The 18,441-nt window shown below is 39.8% G+C and overlaps 1 protein-coding gene across 5 annotated transcripts in view; it reads right to left on the bottom strand.

Annotated features, from left to right (window-relative positions):
- The window catches only part of LOC126419931 (DNA-(apurinic or apyrimidinic site) endonuclease), a 61,817-nt gene that overhangs the window by 41,459 nt on the left and 1,917 nt on the right, over nucleotides 1-18,441 (bottom strand). For all 5 annotated transcript variants that reach the window (XM_050087224.1, XM_050087221.1, XM_050087220.1 and 2 more), the window contains exons 2-3: nucleotides 12,393-12,923; nucleotides 356-482 (exon numbers count right to left, since the gene is read on the bottom strand). In XM_050087224.1, coding sequence (XP_049943181.1) covers nucleotides 356-482; nucleotides 12,393-12,908 — 643 coding nt within the window. In that variant the 5' untranslated portion in view covers nucleotides 12,909-12,923. The remainder of the gene's footprint in view (nucleotides 1-355; nucleotides 483-12,392; nucleotides 12,924-18,441) is intronic.

Raw genomic sequence — 18,441 nt, 5'->3', positions numbered from 1 at the left:
ACATGAACATCTCTCGGCATTTTATAAAACAGAACTCGACAAAGTAACCAGGAAAAGAAAGAAACAACTTTTGGTGCATCTTTCTGCTTACAAGGCATACTTCTGATTGCAGTAGAACTTCTGCAGACAGTGTGTGACAACACATGATTCCAAGGGATAATCATAAATATTATGACAGTTTGTTGATCACTGCAACTATGCATGATGAAATGCCTGAACTAGACATTGAAGAGTACTCTGATGCAGGTTAAAAGCATTATTTAATTAGATTTTTTGATAAGAGTATGATTGTTGGCTGACTGGTTTGTAGCCTTTCATAATTTTTCACAGTAGAAAAGGGGGGAGAAACACTCACCTGATACCCAGTATGTGTGATATCCCTCTACTTTTGCTTCTGGTGGAATGTTGGCTTCTGAACATCTAACTTCTTGCAAGCATATTATGTCTGGCTTTTCACGTTTTATGTATTCCAAGCCATTTTTCTGAAACATAAAATGAAAACATATGAGGATTGAATTACACATAGGAAATTCATTTTCCTTTTTCCCATTAAGAACAAGGTATAACTATACGTGATACGGTAATGGAAATTACATTAACATCTAAGTCAACTATCTCAAATAAAGGGACAAGAAAATGGTAAATATAATGTTCACCAAACAACCAAGCACATTTTCTACATTAAAATTAAGAAGAAAAATATATACTGGGCACAACAAGGGATACATTGTGTTACCAGTGCTGGCTTTCCAGATCTAATTCATTAGCAGCTGGAACATGAATGACGCCACACTAAAAGAGTTTTGCAGACGCAAGAGTTGTCATATGAATAACCACAACAAGGAAGATATCAAGATATGCACTCTGTCCATGCATGTTTAGAACAATTTAAAACAGGAAAGATCTCTGTGCATACAGATCACTGTTGGACTCTGGAAAGGAAGCCCAGCCAATTTTTCGCACAACACAATGGTCTAATTTTCCCATAAATTATTGCAAGGTTCAAAAGACACCAATTAAAATAAATTCTAAAATGTCAGTTGATAAAGTGATCTGCTCTTTTTAATGCTGAAAATAGGCAATATCATACAAAGACTGTCGAACAATATGTATACCCAGCACAATAGCATAGCCAAACATGCTCAACCCAACTACAGCCCAGCTTCGGCCAATACTGCATCAATACAGAGAGAATTCTTCAGAAATTCATCAACATAATCTGAAAATTGCAAATTAGTTTTTCTGTTATTAGTTTTATGACATCATCTGATGTTACAAGTGATTCAGCAGAGAACATAAAGAGTACATACCATTTTATTTTGGGAAAGATGTTAATTGTGAACTTAAACCAAAGAGATATTCACTGCATGTACACAGGTCTTGAATGTTGTATCACTACAGATGTAGTGAGTACCTCTCAAGGATTAAATATGAAAAACATGGAACACAAACAAAATCATTATCCTGGTGATTTAGGGTGCATTAGAACACAAATATTAGCTCCAGAGCACAGATAAATAAAAGCTTGTATTGGAGTTGTGGAAGACCTGGAGCTATTTTGGCCAAACTTCATACATATGATTTAATAAATGGGAAACAACCGTCTGATGATAAAGCACCTTTAGTACCCTTGAAGGATGGGGTTGGGGTGACAAGGAGATGACACATAAAAATAACTTTAAAACCAATATTACTGTGGAATTTTTTGGGGTAGTTAGGTTGTTTGGTAACAGTCCCACTGACATTTTACCACTCGTTCTTGGGGTAGGAGAGTAGTGAAACAATGGATACTGCTGAACACACAGTTTTCGAGCCAGCTGAGCTGGTTTGAGACAGTCTGACGTCCTTAACTTCAATACGTATTTTCTCTTACCATACTGATATAAGATTTTTATTGTATTCTGTCGTGAGTAGAAATGCCTCCAAGGACCACAGTGTTTATCAAAGACTGGAAGATTAACAAGATCTTAGACAAGAAACATTCAAGTAGAGAGGTAAAATACTTGCAACACTACAAAAATTCAATGGCGGAAATCAGCAGCGGAATAACAACAATATGAGAATGACTGATTACTGTTCACAACACACAGGAGTCATCGGGTGACAGACAGCCACATTGAAAAACAACTGCAAGCCATTATTTAGCTATTAACGTCCTTTGTCAGATGTACATATAAAACAACAACAACAACAACAACAACAACAACAACCCCCCCCCCCCCCCCCACACACACACACACACACACACACACACACACACACACACACACACACCTGCAGACAGGGTCACTATCCTTTCTGAGCACACGGCTCGATTGCAGCTGCATCTAAGGTGAGCAATGATCTTTGCTGGTATGGGAAATGGTCATACAGAAAAGGTGTGGGGGCACAGCAGGATAGGAGAGAGGGGAGATGCTACTGCTGCCTTTGAGAGTAGGCAGGGATGTGGCTGAGACAGGATACTGGGCTGCTGGATACAGCATCAAGAGGCTGCACTGCATGCTTGGAACTTTGTTAAGTCTCCTGTGCGACACTGTGTCAAACGCTTTCTGGAAATCTAGGAATAAGCAATCTGTCTGTTGCCCTTCATCCATGGATATCATATGACCAAAGAGTAAGCTGAGTTTCATGAGTGATGCTTCGTGAATTTGTGCTGATTACTGGAAGAAGCTTTTCTGTCTCAAGAAAATCTTATTTTATTCAAACTCAGTTATGTTCAAAAATTCTTCTCCAAACTGACATCAAGGAAATTAGCCTGTAATTTTTTGGGTCTGCTCTTTTACCTTCCTTAAATACAGGAGTCACCTCCCTTTATTCTAGTCGTTTGGAGATTCATGATAAATGCAAGTTAAGTAATTGGTCAATGTCATAGAGTACTTACTCTTGTTGCAAGGTATTTCTTACCCCATGAAAAGAACGAACACTTGTGAAAGGAGCTATGTGATCTACCAACTTAGCTGCAACCACTGTGTGGCATTCTACAAGGGCATGACTATGACAACAATCTCTCTGTTCACATGAGCAGTCACCACCAAACTGCAGCTAAGATGCAGCTGGACCGCCCAGTTACTGAGCATGCTGTCCAACATGATTTGCTAGACTTCAATAACTGTTCACAGCCTGTGTCATCTGGATTCTTCCAACACCAGATTTCGTGAATTGCACAGGTGGGAACCCTCTATGCAACGTATCTTTTGTTGCTGTAATTCCCCCTGACCTCAATCTTTGTTAGTCCTCGTCCATCTGCCTATCCTTGTCCCTGCTCCCATTCCAGCCACAATGTACACGCACCTTCTATCCCCCCACCCACAAACACACACCAGTGCACCTGCACAGTCCTTTCCCCTCTCCTCTCCCCTTAGATAACTTGTGCAAATATTCTGAGAATCAATAATAACGAGGGTAGGTAGCAACTCACCGCAAAGGTGATCGCTGAGTCACAGACGCGCACATAGAAAAGACAATCACACTCTCAAAACTAAATTTCCGGACATATCCCTCGTCACAAAACAAGAATACGCACACATTCACTCAATCACGACTCATGCACGCATGACTGCTGTCTCCACTCACTGCGCCTACAGTCTCTGAGAATCAGATCCAAACAAACCATTCCTCATGCATCCCTGCCTCTCGTCTGCAGCTGCCAGGCTAGTGGTGACAAGTGGTGGCAGTACTGACTGCAAGCTGAGGGAGTGCTAGATAGGGGAGAAGCAGTAGTAATGAGGGAATAGGAAAGCAGTGTACATTTTTAGCTGCACCCAACCAGTGATGCTGCGTGACATCTCAGAAAACAAACCATTTCATCTACTGAGATACAAACAAGATTTTTCCGGTGTTTCTTTTTTCCTCCAAATTTCCCTTACACATTTGAAATTCCCTGATTTCCAGAATCTGTGGCAACCCTGAGGACACTAAAAAGGAAAAACAATACCTAACAAGGAAATAGAGATTGCAAACAAGCAGCTGCCCGCATGTGGAGCATAGTTCTCATACCAAACACAGTAGTGTATGTAAGATGATAAAGTTCTGATACATTTCATAGTAATCTGACATGCCAATGAAAGAAGCTTTGCGAAAAACAATGTTGCAGCTCATATTACTGCTATATTTCTATGTAACACTCCAGTGATTTGGTGCATAATGCGGTATTTTCAGAGTGTGCTGCAATCTCAGACCAGCTCACAATTCTACATGTACACCCACATTCTGCAAACCCCTGTGAGATGCATGTCAGAGTGTACGTCCCATTGTACCAGTTATTAGGCTTTCTATCTGTTCCATTCATGTACGGAACATGGGAAGAATGATTGTTCGAATGCCTCTGTACGTGAAGTGATTATTCTAATCTTATCCTCATGATCCCTAAGTGAGTGACGTGTTGGGGGTTGTAGTATATCCCTGGAGTAATCACTTAAAGCTGGTTCTTGAAACTTTGTTAATAGACTTTCTCGGGGTAGCTTACATTTGCCTTCAACAGTTTGCCAGTGCAGTTCCTTCAGTATCTCTCTGACGCTCTCCCACGAATCAAACAAACCTGTGATCATTCGTGCTGCCCTTCTCTGTATACATTCAAAATTCTCTGTTAGGCCTATATGGTATGGGTCCCACACCCTTGAGCAATATTCTAGAGCCAGACGCATGAATGATTTGTAAGCAATCTCTTTTGTAGACTGATTGCACTTTCCCAGTATCCTACCAATAAACCGAAGTCTACCACCTGTTTTACACACAACTGAACCTCTGTGATCGTTCCATTTTTCAACCCTACAAAGTGTAACATCAGGGTTTCATATGAGTTGGCCAATTCCAACAGTGACTCACTGATATTCTAGTCAATGGATACTACTTTCTTCGTTTTGTGAAGTGCAAAATTTTACATTTCTAACATGTATAGCAAGATGCCAGTCTACCCACATTGAAATCTTATAAAGATCCGACTGAATATTTATGCAGCTTCCCAAAGATGGTCCACCATTATAGATAACGGCATTGTCGAAAAGCCAGTAGTAGCCATTAATATTGTCTGCAAGATCATTAATATACAATATGAACAGCAAGGATCCCAACACACTTCCCTGCGGCACACCTGAAGTTACTTCTACATTTGATGATGACTCTCCATCCAAGGTAACACGCTATGTCCTCCCTACCAAAAAGTCCTCAATCCAGTTGCTAATTTCACTTGATACCCCAAATGGTCGTACTTTTGACAATGAGCTTACATGGTGTACTGAGTTGAATGCTTTTTGGAAACCAGGAAAAACTGCACCTACCTGGTTGCCTTGATCCAAAGCTTTCAGTGTCCCATGAGAAAAGTGCGAGTTGGGTTTCACTTGATCAATGTTTTCAATATCCATGCTGGTTGGCATTGAGGAGGCTGTTCTGTTCAAGATACCTCATTACATTGGAGTTCAGAATATGTTCCAAGACTCTACAACAAATCGATGTCAAGGATATTGGACAGTAATTTTGCGGATACTTCAACTACCCTTCTTGCAGACAGACCTCAGCCGCAAATTCAGTAGAAAATCTGACAGGGATTCTATAGGGCTCTGGAGCTTCAATTATAATGATTTCAGTGTAGGGGCAATTCTTCTGGGTTTTCCATTTAAAAGGAACATTTGAAAACAGAACTAAGCATTTCAGCTTTTGCTTCGCTTCCTGTCATATTCGCTACGGACTGGACACTAAATTTGATACCACTAACAGCCTTTACATACAACGAGATTTTCCTTGGGTTCTGCGAAAGATCACTTGACAATATCATGCTACAGCACTCACTGAAGGCATCTCACATTGCTCTCTCGACAGCCAAATGTTTTTCGTTTAGCATCATCTCTCTATCCATAGCCTTATGCTTTATTTTACTTTAGAAGTTTCTATACAGTGACTGTATACCATTGAGGTTCCCTCCCATTACGAGCTGCTCTACTGGACACACATCTATCTAGTGCGTGGTCAACTATTCTTTTAAACTTGAGCCGAGTTCCTCTACCTGCTCCTGCCCTGTGCTGAAAGTTTCAAGTTTCTCACTGAGACAAGACACTACTGATTTTTCTAATCTAGTTTACTGAACATATATATTTTTCTGCTTGTTTTAGTTGTCCTTTGTACTCTGGTAATCACTGAGGCCACAACCGCACATCAATTTTGATGTGGAAATCTACAAAAACATCAGGTCTATTTGTTGCCATTAGATCCAATAATTTTCCATCATGCCTGAGGTTCCAAACTATCTGTTCTAGTTAGTTTTCAGAGAAGACATTTAGTAAACTTTCACGTTATCATGGCTACCACTAACAAAACTGTAATTTTTCAAATAAATTGTTGAATGATAAAAGTCTTCACCAAATATTACAATATAATTGTGGGACTTCCATGCAAAATGAACTGAGGTTTTCTCTAAGGTTTTCAGTTACATCAGGAGATGAGTCTGGTGGGCGATAGAAGGATCCAATTATTTTATGGCAACCCCTGATACCAAGTCTTGCCCGAACAATCTCACATGCAGCTTCAATTTCTATCTTGGTGGATTTGAGTTTCTTGTCTACCATATCAAATACATTTGCCTATCCTTTCCATATACACTTAAATTTTCCTCAAAAATCTCAGTTTCAACCAGCTTTCTATACCTAGTATTATGTGAGCTTGACTGCTTTTCATGAGTGCTTCAAGCTCTCGCACTTCATTGCGTATGCTTCAGCAGTTTATCATTAGGATTTTAATACTCACACCTGTGGAAGGCATTTCTTTTGACCTTACACTGATACTGCTGGGTTACCCACAGCTTTTGTTTTCTGGATTAGATGGAAGTCGCCCAATCTAAAAAACCTTGTGTGCACCCCACACATAGTCAGCTACCTGAGTAGGAGATTCTGATGTTTAGTGCACATCTGACCTATTTAGGGGGACCGTACAGTTCTCAACCCCGTGGCACAAGTTGTAGCCTAGCTTGTCACAGAACTTTTGAAGTTTCTGGTTCAGTCCTTCCACTCGGCTCAGAACCAAAGGGCCAGGATCAGATCTGGGGACAATGCTCCAAATTGTGAACTTCGTTGAAGTTCCCTGCACAAGGCCAATCATCTCAACCTTCTCCGCCATTCGCTGGAATGACCCAAGAATGACTTCAGAGCGCAGACAATGGGTATCACCTGTTCCAATGTGTGCCAGTTGGTTGCACCCTGTTACCTCTGCAGCTGCCAGAATAGCCTCTTCAACACGTTGAATGAGGCCCCCGGGCATACACACTGGGTGTGCCTGGTGTCCTTCCCTGTCCCTTGCTGCCATTTCCCTACGGGATACCATCATTTGCCATACATTTGAACTGCTGACAATTAATAGACGCCTACCCTTTCGTGTTTGCTTCCTCCTGACACCAGACAAAACAGGTTTCTCCAAAACAAGTGAAGTGAGTCCCACTGGCTCAGTGTCATTCAAAGACAGTACCTCAGACTTGTTGCGTTAGCAGGATCGGTACGACTTCTAAACCTCCATGGTCCCTGTCAACCCTGTACAGGACGCCTACGTCTAACACTGATGTCCCACTCACAGTCAAGTGGATGGATAATTACAGATCCTGTACTTTCTGCAGAGAAGACAGAATCCATAGGAGAGGATAGTACTACGATGGTACCTTTGGTACCATTTTCACAGGTACACGACTCTTGGTAGCTCTTCCAACACATCAATTTGCAGCAGCTGCCAATCATTTGACTATAGTCAGGGTGATTTCCAGCAGCTCAGAAATGTCAACCAACTCATCCTGCATTTGAGAACAAACAGCATTCACAGTGGATCTGCATATTGCCTAGTGCAATGTATTACAAGGCAGTGAACTTTAAATTAAACCTGCTGATTACATCTTAATCTGTTGAGCTAAAAAGTTGCTAATTCTCTACAAGAATTGAAGCAGGTACGCAAAACAAGATTTCTGTTACGGCAACACAAAAATCTGTGGTAGAAATTACCCATTTGCAGATGAAAACTAAACAAAATACTGCCATTGAAGTTACTATCCTCATAGATCCTGCTACAAGAGATCTCTCATACCCCATATACCAATGATTCCAACTGATTTACCCATTGATTTCAAGCAATTTCAATTCTCAATCGAGGTTTCGTTCGTAAGAATGATAAGCAAGGCTCAATGCCAGAAAGTAGGGAGAGACAGGAAATGGACATAGAGCAGAAAAAAGAGGAGATGGACAGAGAGAGGGAAAGTGGAGAGATAGGGCGATGACGCTATAGGAGAGAAGAGGGAGGGGAGGGGGGAGGAGGAGGGCATGGACAAAGACAAGAGGAGGAGTAGATGGACAAAGAACGAGGGGAAGGAGGATGAGGAGAGGATGTACAGAGCTTGGGGGAGAGGAGGAGATGAACAGGGGCAGGAGGAGCGGAGGAGAAATTTAGGATGTACATTCAATTAAAAAAAAAAAAAAATTAGCAACTGCGAAGCGTTGCAGGTCCGGTTGTTTATAAACCAGCTCATTTTCAGTGAATGATTCTGATCAACAGTGAAGGTGAATCAAAAAGGACTTTAGAACTTTTGAATGATATAGAAATTTATTGAGATAACTTATAGGTTTGGTAGATGTGTCATTTTGTAGAAAACAACCTCAGGTTTCAAACAAAAGTATCAAGTGTCATTTCCAACACCAGCATATGTTTGATTTTTCAGTCGGCCAAACTATTTGATGGGGGAAGAACGTACACACGGCCTTTAATGAAACCCACAGGAAAGAAATCCAGTGGTGTCAAGTCTGGGGAGAGAGATGGCCATGGTAGAGATCCTTCACAGCCAATCCACTGACTTGAGAAACAATTATCAATGAAACCTCAGACTTTCGTGAGGAAATGAGGTGGTGCACCATCTTGCTGGTAATGAACCCTGGTATCTCGATTATCATCAATCTGTGGAATTAAAAAGTTTTCAAGCATATCCAGATATAAATACCAGTGATAGTTTTCTCCAAGAAGAAGAAAGAGCTGTACAATTTCAATTTGCTAGAAGCACAAAACACAGTAACTCTGGGACTGTCATGAATGTTTTCCAGGATTGCATGTGGATTTTTGCTGTCCCATATTCTGCAGTTGTGGTTGTCCACCATGCCATTGATATTAAAGGCTGATTCATCACTGAAGATTATTGTGTTCAGGAGTATCTCGTCGTACTCCATCTGATGAAACATTTCTGCACAGAATTCCCCACAAGCAACCTCATCTGCATCACTAATGTGCTGTGCCATTGTGAATCTGTATGGTTTCCATGTACGAATCTATGTAGTAATAGCTAAACTGTCTTTTATGGTATGCCAGTCTTGTGACACACACATCACACTGGTTTTTGTGGAGTGCGGGCAAAGTTCTGCCTAACCTGTTCAACATAATCATCAACATGCAGACAATCTGGTGATTTGTCATGTCGCAGTGAACAACCCATCTCAAGAATGTTTTTGCGCCAAGAGTAAATAGTAGGCCTGCCTGGAGATTCTTTAGTGTATTCGGTGTGAAATTTATGCCAAACATTTGGTTGCACAATTCGTTTCATGAAACCAACACACAGTGGGCACACTCCGTACCAGTGAAAGCAGCGATTTTAACTGTGCACTTCACTGCACTCTGGGGGCGGAATGGGGTACTGATGCACTAAGTGAATCAAACTTGATGTTTGCTACAAAATGACATATCTACCGATTCTGTAAGTTATCTCAATAAATTTCTGTATCATTCCAAATTTATAAAGTACTTTTTGTTTCAGACTGTCTAATAATAATAATAACAATAATAATAATAATTGTATTTTTGCAAAAAAATTAATTCCAATGGAAAAAGTAGGATACCTATTGCACAATAAGAGAGGAGAGAGCGAGGAAATGGACATATGAGAGGGGAAAGAAGGAGATGGACAGAGAGGAAGTGGAGTTCTCAGAGGTGTTTTTCAAGCTTTGGAAACAGGTAAAAAGCGGGAGGGATCTAACTGTCAGAAATGTAGCATACATGGAAAACAAGTAACATCCAATATACATCTCCACTGTACACCTGGGAGAAAGTAATAATTCCAAAACAGGCGGGACATGACAGCAACAATGTTATGTGTAACGTAAAATACCTAATGACATATTATAAATTTTCAGATCATAGTTAGAAAACCATTACATTAAGACCATCGCTTCTCTATGTATTTACAGAGCACCTGATCACCTGATGACGGCAATTTTCCGAAATAAGCTCATTGTGAATGAGATAAAATATAAACAACTTACATAGCAGTGTAGCTGGCTATTATTCATAAATCATCATGTTGTTAACAGACATTTTGCACTGCACACCCCAAAGAACAAAAGTTTATTTGTAAGTCTTTTTGTTGTGCCTATCTGCGACTCAGCGTCTCCGCTATATGGTGAGTAGCAACTTTCCTTTTCATATATTATTACATGTCCAGAGATAAATGTTTTGAGTTCCTCTTAGAGAAATGACCAACTGCCTCGTTATCTAGCTTAATGAACACGTGAATCTTTCTACTCATTTTAGTCCCCTTTGTACTTTAGTATCATATAGATAGTATTTGGTAGTTTTCAGTGAAACCATTTAGTATTGTTTCGTAAGATGTCTTGTCACACCAACTACTTATAAAACTGTAATAATCCCAAACAACTGTATGCTGTTTCGAGTCTCCTCCAAAGACAATGGTATGATGTAGGGACGTATGTACTAGCGAGCTGAGGTTTTCTTATATTTTGGGGTACATCTGGGGGTGAGTCTGGTGGCTGGAAGAAGGATCCAATTATATGTTTACACCAATTCTTGATACTGAGCCTTGCTCAAACTATCTCGCATGCAGCTTCAATTTCTATCTACTGGATCCGAGTGTCTTGTCTACTGTGGCAAATACACAACATCCATTTTCCAATAGCCTACCCCTTTTATATACACATATATTAACTAAAAAATTTCATGGCTATCAATTCCAGGTTTTACTTCAAATGTTCAGATGTTAAAAATCAAAATATAAAAGTGAAACTCACAGAAATTACACTTCTTTCTCCTAAAACCAATAATTTTGAATCTGTCATGCATTGTTTTAAGTCCCATATTTCATTTTGCACATCTCTCTTACGCTTTCTACTAATCGAGTACAAGAAATTTCTAAAAGACAGTCAGGTCACTGAGGACAGAACTGCCGGTATTAGTTAATGTTATCCCATTCCCATAAGCAGCTACATTCAAGCAGTAAACTTGATATCTGAGAAAGCCTAGTACAAGGGGAGTACAGGTGTCCCACAGGCAGATAATGCCCATTAATCACAATCTTATTGTTACAGCCATGTATCTCTTCAGCATGCAAATCTCTTAAAAGGTTGTGGATTTCCTCATACGGATGTTTATAACATCCTCACTACTCTGGTAGCGAACGTAAGATTATGCTCTCCAAGATACACAACTTTCTGCCATACACATAATGGTGGTGGCTGAAACATGTCCATTTTCAATTTTTGCAATTTACCAAGCACCACATGCACAAGACACTCATCATTATCTTAGTGTCCCTCTTAAATATGCATGACTTACTGGTTAATTTCTTTGACATTCATTTGAATGATAAGCTGTAAACCTACACAGCAAGATATAATTAATACACGTACACTACAACTGGTAAGGCATATAGCAAATGTAAGTAATTTCAGCTGTATTTTGAAAGCACACATGGTGTTTCATAAATTAAAATCTGACAAAAACTTAGTTGGGTGCATTTGTAAAGCAGGAGGGAGGAGGGGGGCAGGAGGAGGGGAAGGTGAAATTTTGACATATCCAATCAGACAATTCCCTTGGACGTTTTAAGTAGTGTAGTTGTGTTCTAACTGAGAATTCAGAATGCCAAATTTAAGGAGTACATCACACTAAAAGTAAAGAACTATTTGCTGGTAGAAAATAGTTATGCCTATTTCCTGTGACCGTGTGCTACTTCGTAATTCCTCTTAAGGCTGTCATGTTATCTCTATCTCTATTCCCCTCCCCCCCCCCCATTCAGTACACAACTTTCATTATACTGAGGTGAAACTTGAGAAAAAGTATGTAGACAAATGAAATGTCAGCTGGTATAAAAAGTCTCAGGAGTTTCTCTTTATAAAGATCTTACAGAGAGATCAACAATAACTGAACTACAAATGCCAGAGATTATTCAAATTCAAATGTAATTCTGTTTAAAGGACTAAATTTTTTGTTGGTAACAATAGAAAGGATAAATTTCAACTCCTGTGTGTGTGTGTGTGTGTGTGTGAGAGAGGGGGGGGGGGGAAGGGGGGGGGGGGGGGGGGAGCGCTCTATCAAACATCTGTCTTCAAAAACTAGTTCTCTATAGAGTGGCATGATGTACATAACTGAAGATTTACCTTGAGCCATGCCTTTAAGCCTCCAACATTCCAGGAAGATATCTTTAGATTCCATGGTTTCCCATCACTCGTAGTCTTATCGCTCGAAAAGTCAATTGAGTCATAGTCATTATCAACACGATTCATCCTGCTCTTCTTTGCTTTTGTTGCCTTCTCAGGAGCTTCCTCAACATCCTCATCCTCATCTTCATCATCATCATCTTTATCTTTGTCCTTTGCAGATCGCCTTCTACTGGTTCCACCTCCCTTTCTACCCCTTGCCTTTTTTTTGGTCCCTTCAGCTTCCTCAAAATCATCATCATCTGGTGACTTAGTTTTACGTTTTCTAGACCTCGCTTTTGTGCGTCGCTCTTCATCTGAGCTTACATAATCATCTTCATGGTACTTAACAGTTTTATTCAAGTTTCGCATACTCTGCCGCCCACCGGAACGTGGCTGTGGCTTTTCATCTTCCTCCTTATTACTGTCTCCATCAGGATCGTTTCTTTGTTCCTCTTCCTCCATCTTTTCCGACATGTTATCTTCCTCTTCCTGCGTTAAAAAGAGAGAGAAAACTTTAAAACACTCTGTATACAAATGTGACAAAAACACATTTAACCAACTTTATTTCTCGTTCTATGCAATGAGTTTTACCTTACAGTGTACAAGATAAAAAGCCAATTTGCTTTATGCTACATGTAGCAGAAGACAATAACAAATTCTGTAACAAACACGTTACTTTGATGACAAGCTACACCAGCAACAATCACAGCAAAGTTGTCCAAAAGCCCGAGTGTTAAATCGCCGAAATGGTGTTAACACTATATTGCCACAATAAAGTTAAACACAAACAATGAGAAGCAAATATGATACTGACTAACATTTTTGATGCAATTTGTTTTAGAAATACTATTAATTCAATGGAATGGCTTATGTTTTGCCGAAATATCACGTACCCTTGTAATAGGCACATATTCATCTGAAAGATAATCATGTGCTTGTTAACACTAGCACCCCTCCCTGTAACCACCACGACAAATAGTGAATTTCCTGTCCACAATATGGATGGATACCTAAATACAATTATGTCAAATAAACTCGTTGCTACTGCAGGTGTGTGTGTGTGTGTGTGTGTGTGTGTGTGTGTGCAGTCTTTATTCCTAGCAAGAGAGAGTCCGAACGCCAGTGTTAACTGTTTTCTATTACTGGTTTCTGCGCACCGCACCAGTCCTCTACAGGTAAATGGTGGCCTTTCCCTAATTTTACCTAAATACTGATTTGAGATCTCTTAGTAACATATTTTGACTAAAGTTCAGTCTTGATCACACCGGTTACCTATGTCATTGAAACATAAATGGTGTCATCAAGACTGAACTTTAGTCAAAATATAATAATCTATTGATCACTGTATTCCAAAAATGTTTACCAAAATCTTAGTAACATAGTTTTTAAAATATGTCAGTAACACTGCAATTAATCAAGTACCAGAAATATTTAGAATATGGGGTTAATATATACAACAAAAACTGTTGGGAAAAGGAGCAAAATCAATATTAACATGAAACACTGACGAAGAATAACCATGCAGAGTTACTCATGGACAACTTATTTATTAAGTCCGTAACATCATTACTACGCCAATGTATATTTTGATGTAGGACTCTGCTGCTTTATTATCAAGGCACAAGATGGTTATTGTGAGATCTTCACTGAGATATCAACGTGTTGTAACAGGTATCAGTGAATTTTACTGATTGCTGGGTAAACATTATGTATTGGAGCCCCTCTGCATTTTTCAATGTGGAGTGGATATAAACATTAGTTGCTTTCAGCAACTCACAAGCAAACTGTCACTTTTCAACCAAACCTAGGCCTCGGGCTGCACTACAGATCAGTCAGTCACTACATCTGAGATTTCAATATCGGGAGAAGGGGGGGGGGGGGGTCTAATACAAAAGGCTTGCATTACTTGGCGATACAGATAGCCGCACCGTAGGTGCAACCGCAAGGGAGGGGTGTCTGTTGAGAGGCCAGATAAACGTGTGCCTCCTGAAGAGGGCACCAGCCTTTCCAGTAGCTGCAGGGGCAATAGTCTGGATGATTGACTGATATGGCCTTTTAACATAAGCCAAAACGGCCTTGCTGTGCTGGTACTGCGAATGGCTGAAAACAAGGGGAAACTACAGTCATAATTTTTCCTGAGGGCATGCAACTTTACTGCATGTTTAAATGATGATAGCGTCCTCTTGGGTAAAATATTCTGGAGGTAAAATAGTTGCTCACTCAGATCTCTGAGCTGGGACTACTCAGGAGGACGTTATTAGGAGAAACAAAACTGGAATTCTATAGATTGAAGCGTGGAATGTCACTTCCATTAATCAGAAAGGTAGGTTAGAAAATTTAAAAAGGGAAATGGATAGGTTAAAGTTAGATATAATGGGAATTAGTGAAGTTCAGTGGCACGAGGGACAAGATTTCTGGTCAGGTGAATACAGGGTTATAAATGCAAAATCAAATATGGGTAATGAGGGAATGGGTTTAATAACGAATAAAAAATTTGAACTCCACATAAGCTACTACGAACAGCATAGTGAACACGTTATTGTAGCCAAGGCAGACATGAAGCTCATGCCTACCACAGTAGTACATGTTTCTATGCCATCTAGTCCCGCAGAAGATGAAGATATTGAAGAAATGTATGATATGACAAAAGAAATTATTCAGATAGTTAAGGAAGATGAAAATTTGATAGTCATGGGGGATGAATTCGATAGTAGGAGAAGGAAAAGAAGTAGCTGAATATGGACTGGGGGGGGGGGGGGGGGTGGGGTAAGGAATGAAAGAGGAAGCTGCTTGGTAGAATTTTGCACAGAGCATAACTTAATAATAGCTAACACATGGTTTAAGAATCACGAAAGGAGGATGTATACTTGGAAGAGACCTGGAGACACTGGAATGTTTTAGATAGATTATATAATGGTAAGGCAGAGATTTAGAAACCAGGATTTAAATTGTAAAACATTTCCAGAGGCAGATGTGGACTCCAACTGCAATTTATTTGTTACGAACTGCAGATTAAAACTGAAGAAACTGAAAGAACCAGAGGTTGTAGAGTGTTTCAGAGAGAGCATTAGGGAACGATTGACAAGAACAGGGGAAAGAAATAGAATAGAAGAATAATGGGTAGCTTTGAGAGATGAAATAGTGAAGGCAGCAGAGGATCAAATAGGTAAAAAGACGAGGGGCAGAAGAAATCCTTGGGTAACAGAAGAGATATTGAATTTAATTGATGAAAGGAGGAAATATAAAAATACAGAAAATTTAGCAAGCAAAAAGGAATACAAATGTCTCAAAAATGAGATCGACACGAAGTGCAAAAAGGCTAAGCAGGGATGGCCAGAAGACAAATGTAAGGATGTAGAAGCATGTATCACTAGGGGTAAGATAGATACTGCCTACAGGAAATTTAGAGAGACCTTCGGAGAAAAGAGAACCACCTTTATGTAGATCAAGAGCTCAGATGGGAAACCAGTCCTAAGCAAAGAAGGGAAAGCAGAAAGAAGGAAGGAGTATATAGAGGGTCTATACAAGGGCACCTGTACTTGAGCGCAATATTACGGAAATTGAAGAGGACAGAGATGAAGATGAAATGGGAGATTTAATAGTGCGTGAAGAAACTGACAGAGCACTGAAAGACCTAATTTGAAACAAAGCCCCAGGAGTAGACAACATTGCATTAGAACTACTGATAGCTTTGGGTGAGCCAGCCATGACAAAACTCTTCAATTATGTAAGATGAATGAGACAGGCAAAATGCCCTCAGACTTCGAGAAGAATATAATTACTCCAATCCCAAAGAAAGCAGGTGTTGACAGATGTGAAAATTACCAAACTATCAGTTTCATATGTCACACTTGCAAAATACTAACACAGTTTCTTTATAGACGATTTGAAAAAACTGGTGGAAGCTGACCTCGGGGGAAGACAGTTTGGATTCCATACAAATGCTGTAACACACAGGCCAATACTAACCCTACGAGTTATCTTAGAAGATAGATTAAGGAAAGGTAAACCTACGTTCCTAGCATTTGCTACTTAGAGAAAGCTTTAGAGAATACTAACTGGAATACTTGTTTCAAATTTTGGAAGTGGCAGGGGAAAAATATAGGGAGCTAAAGGCTATTTATAATTTGTACAGAAACGAGATGGCATTTATAAGAGTCGAGGTGCAGGAAAGGGAAGCAGTGGTTGAGAAGGGAGACAGGGCTGTAGCCTATTCCCGATGTTATTCAATCCGTATATTGGGCTAGCAGTAAAGCAAACAAAAGGAAAATTCGGAGTAGGAATTAAAATCCATGGAGAAGAAATAAAAACTTTGAGGTTCGCCGATGACATTGTAATCCTGTCAGAGACAGCAAAGGACTTCGAGGAGCAGTTGAGCGGAATGAAGTGTCTTGAAATGAGAATATAAGGTGAGTGTCAATAAAACTCAAAAAAGCTTAATGTAATGTAGTCTAACTAAATAGGCGATGCTGATGGAATTAGAGCAGGAAACAAGACTCTGAAAGTAGTACACAAGTTTTGCTGCTGAGGCAGCAAAATAACTGATGGTGTCCGAAGGATTGGATTGGATTGGATTGATGTGGGGGGGGGGGGGGGGGTGTGGAGACCAAACTGTAAGGTCATCTGTCTCATTGGATTAGGGAAGGATGGAGAAGGAAATCAGCCGTGCCCTTTCAAAGGAACCATCCCATCATTTGCCTGAAGCGATTTAGGGAAATCATGAAAAACCTAAATCAGGATCGCCGGACGTGGGATTGAACCATTGTCCTCCCGAATGCACGTCTATTGTGCTAACCACTGCGCCACCTCACTCGGTCACGTGGCCGTAGTAAAGAGGATGTAAAACATATACTGGCAGTGGCAAGCAAAGCTTTTCTGAAGAAGGGAAATTGCTAACATTGAATGTTGATTTAAATATTGAGAAGTCTTTTTTGAAAATATTTGTATGGAGTGTAGTCATGTATAGAAATGAATCATGAACAATAAACAGTTTAGGTAAGAATAGACAGGTGCTACAGAAGTAAGCTGAAGATTAGATGGGTAGGTACTGAACAGAATTGCGCACAAGAATTTGTGGCACAGCTTGAGTAGAAGAGAGAGGGTGGTAGGACACATTCTGAGGCATCAAGGGATCACTAATTTAGTATTGGAGGGAAGTGCAGAGGGGAAAGGTCATAGAGGGAGACAGAGATGAATACACTAAGCAGTTTCAGAAGGTAGTAGGTAGCACTAGTTACTCCGAGACACAGAGGCTTGCACAGGATAGTTAGCATGAAGAGCTGCATCAAACCAGTCTCTGGACTGAAGACAACAACAACAACGACAAGACATCACAATGAAGTAACTTCCAAATTTTCTTTGAATTATTACATAAGTATATGGTTTTATAAGACACTTGTGACTTCACAAATAAAGTGCTTTGAGCACTAACTGAAGCCCTGTTGAGGCAATGCTTTGAAATATATTCTAGCAAAGTAAAAACTTTACTGAAAACACAGTACACAGACTTTATTATAAGTTTTCTATTCTTTCACTCTGCCAGTTTTGGCGATAATAGCCACTAAGAATACCATGAAAAAAATAAGGTACCCTAAATCCTGTTAATGTTCAGCTACGTAGCCTACCTGAATGTAAGTGTATTCTGCCATTCCTGTTACTAGAAAGTCACAAAACCAGTGTGCTTGTCATTATCTCTAAAAACAAAAACCATCATCTGTCAGTGATGTGTGTTCAACCACACCACCATTATAATAATTAACTCACATACTACGAAACTTGCAATCCAACACATGAATTTTTGCAGAAAGAAAAAAATAATAATTCTTTAGGGTGTCACCATTTTCTATGTCTTGACAATAAAATCTTACAAAAGATATTAATGTAAAATTGAGTTCATGTTCAGTAGTGCCCTACAGACCCTTGCTAGCATGTTCACAAACACTGTAATAATAAAATTACTTGCTAAATAAGAAAACGATAAAACAACATATTACTACTGGAATTCTTA

This window comes from Schistocerca serialis, chromosome 9 (genome assembly GCF_023864345.2).
Source record: "Schistocerca serialis cubense isolate TAMUIC-IGC-003099 chromosome 9, iqSchSeri2.2, whole genome shotgun sequence".
NCBI classification, from domain to species: Eukaryota; Metazoa; Arthropoda; class Insecta; order Orthoptera; family Acrididae; genus Schistocerca; species Schistocerca serialis.
Note: the sequence above shows the minus strand (reverse complement) of the source record. Positions and strands in the feature narration are given on the sequence as shown.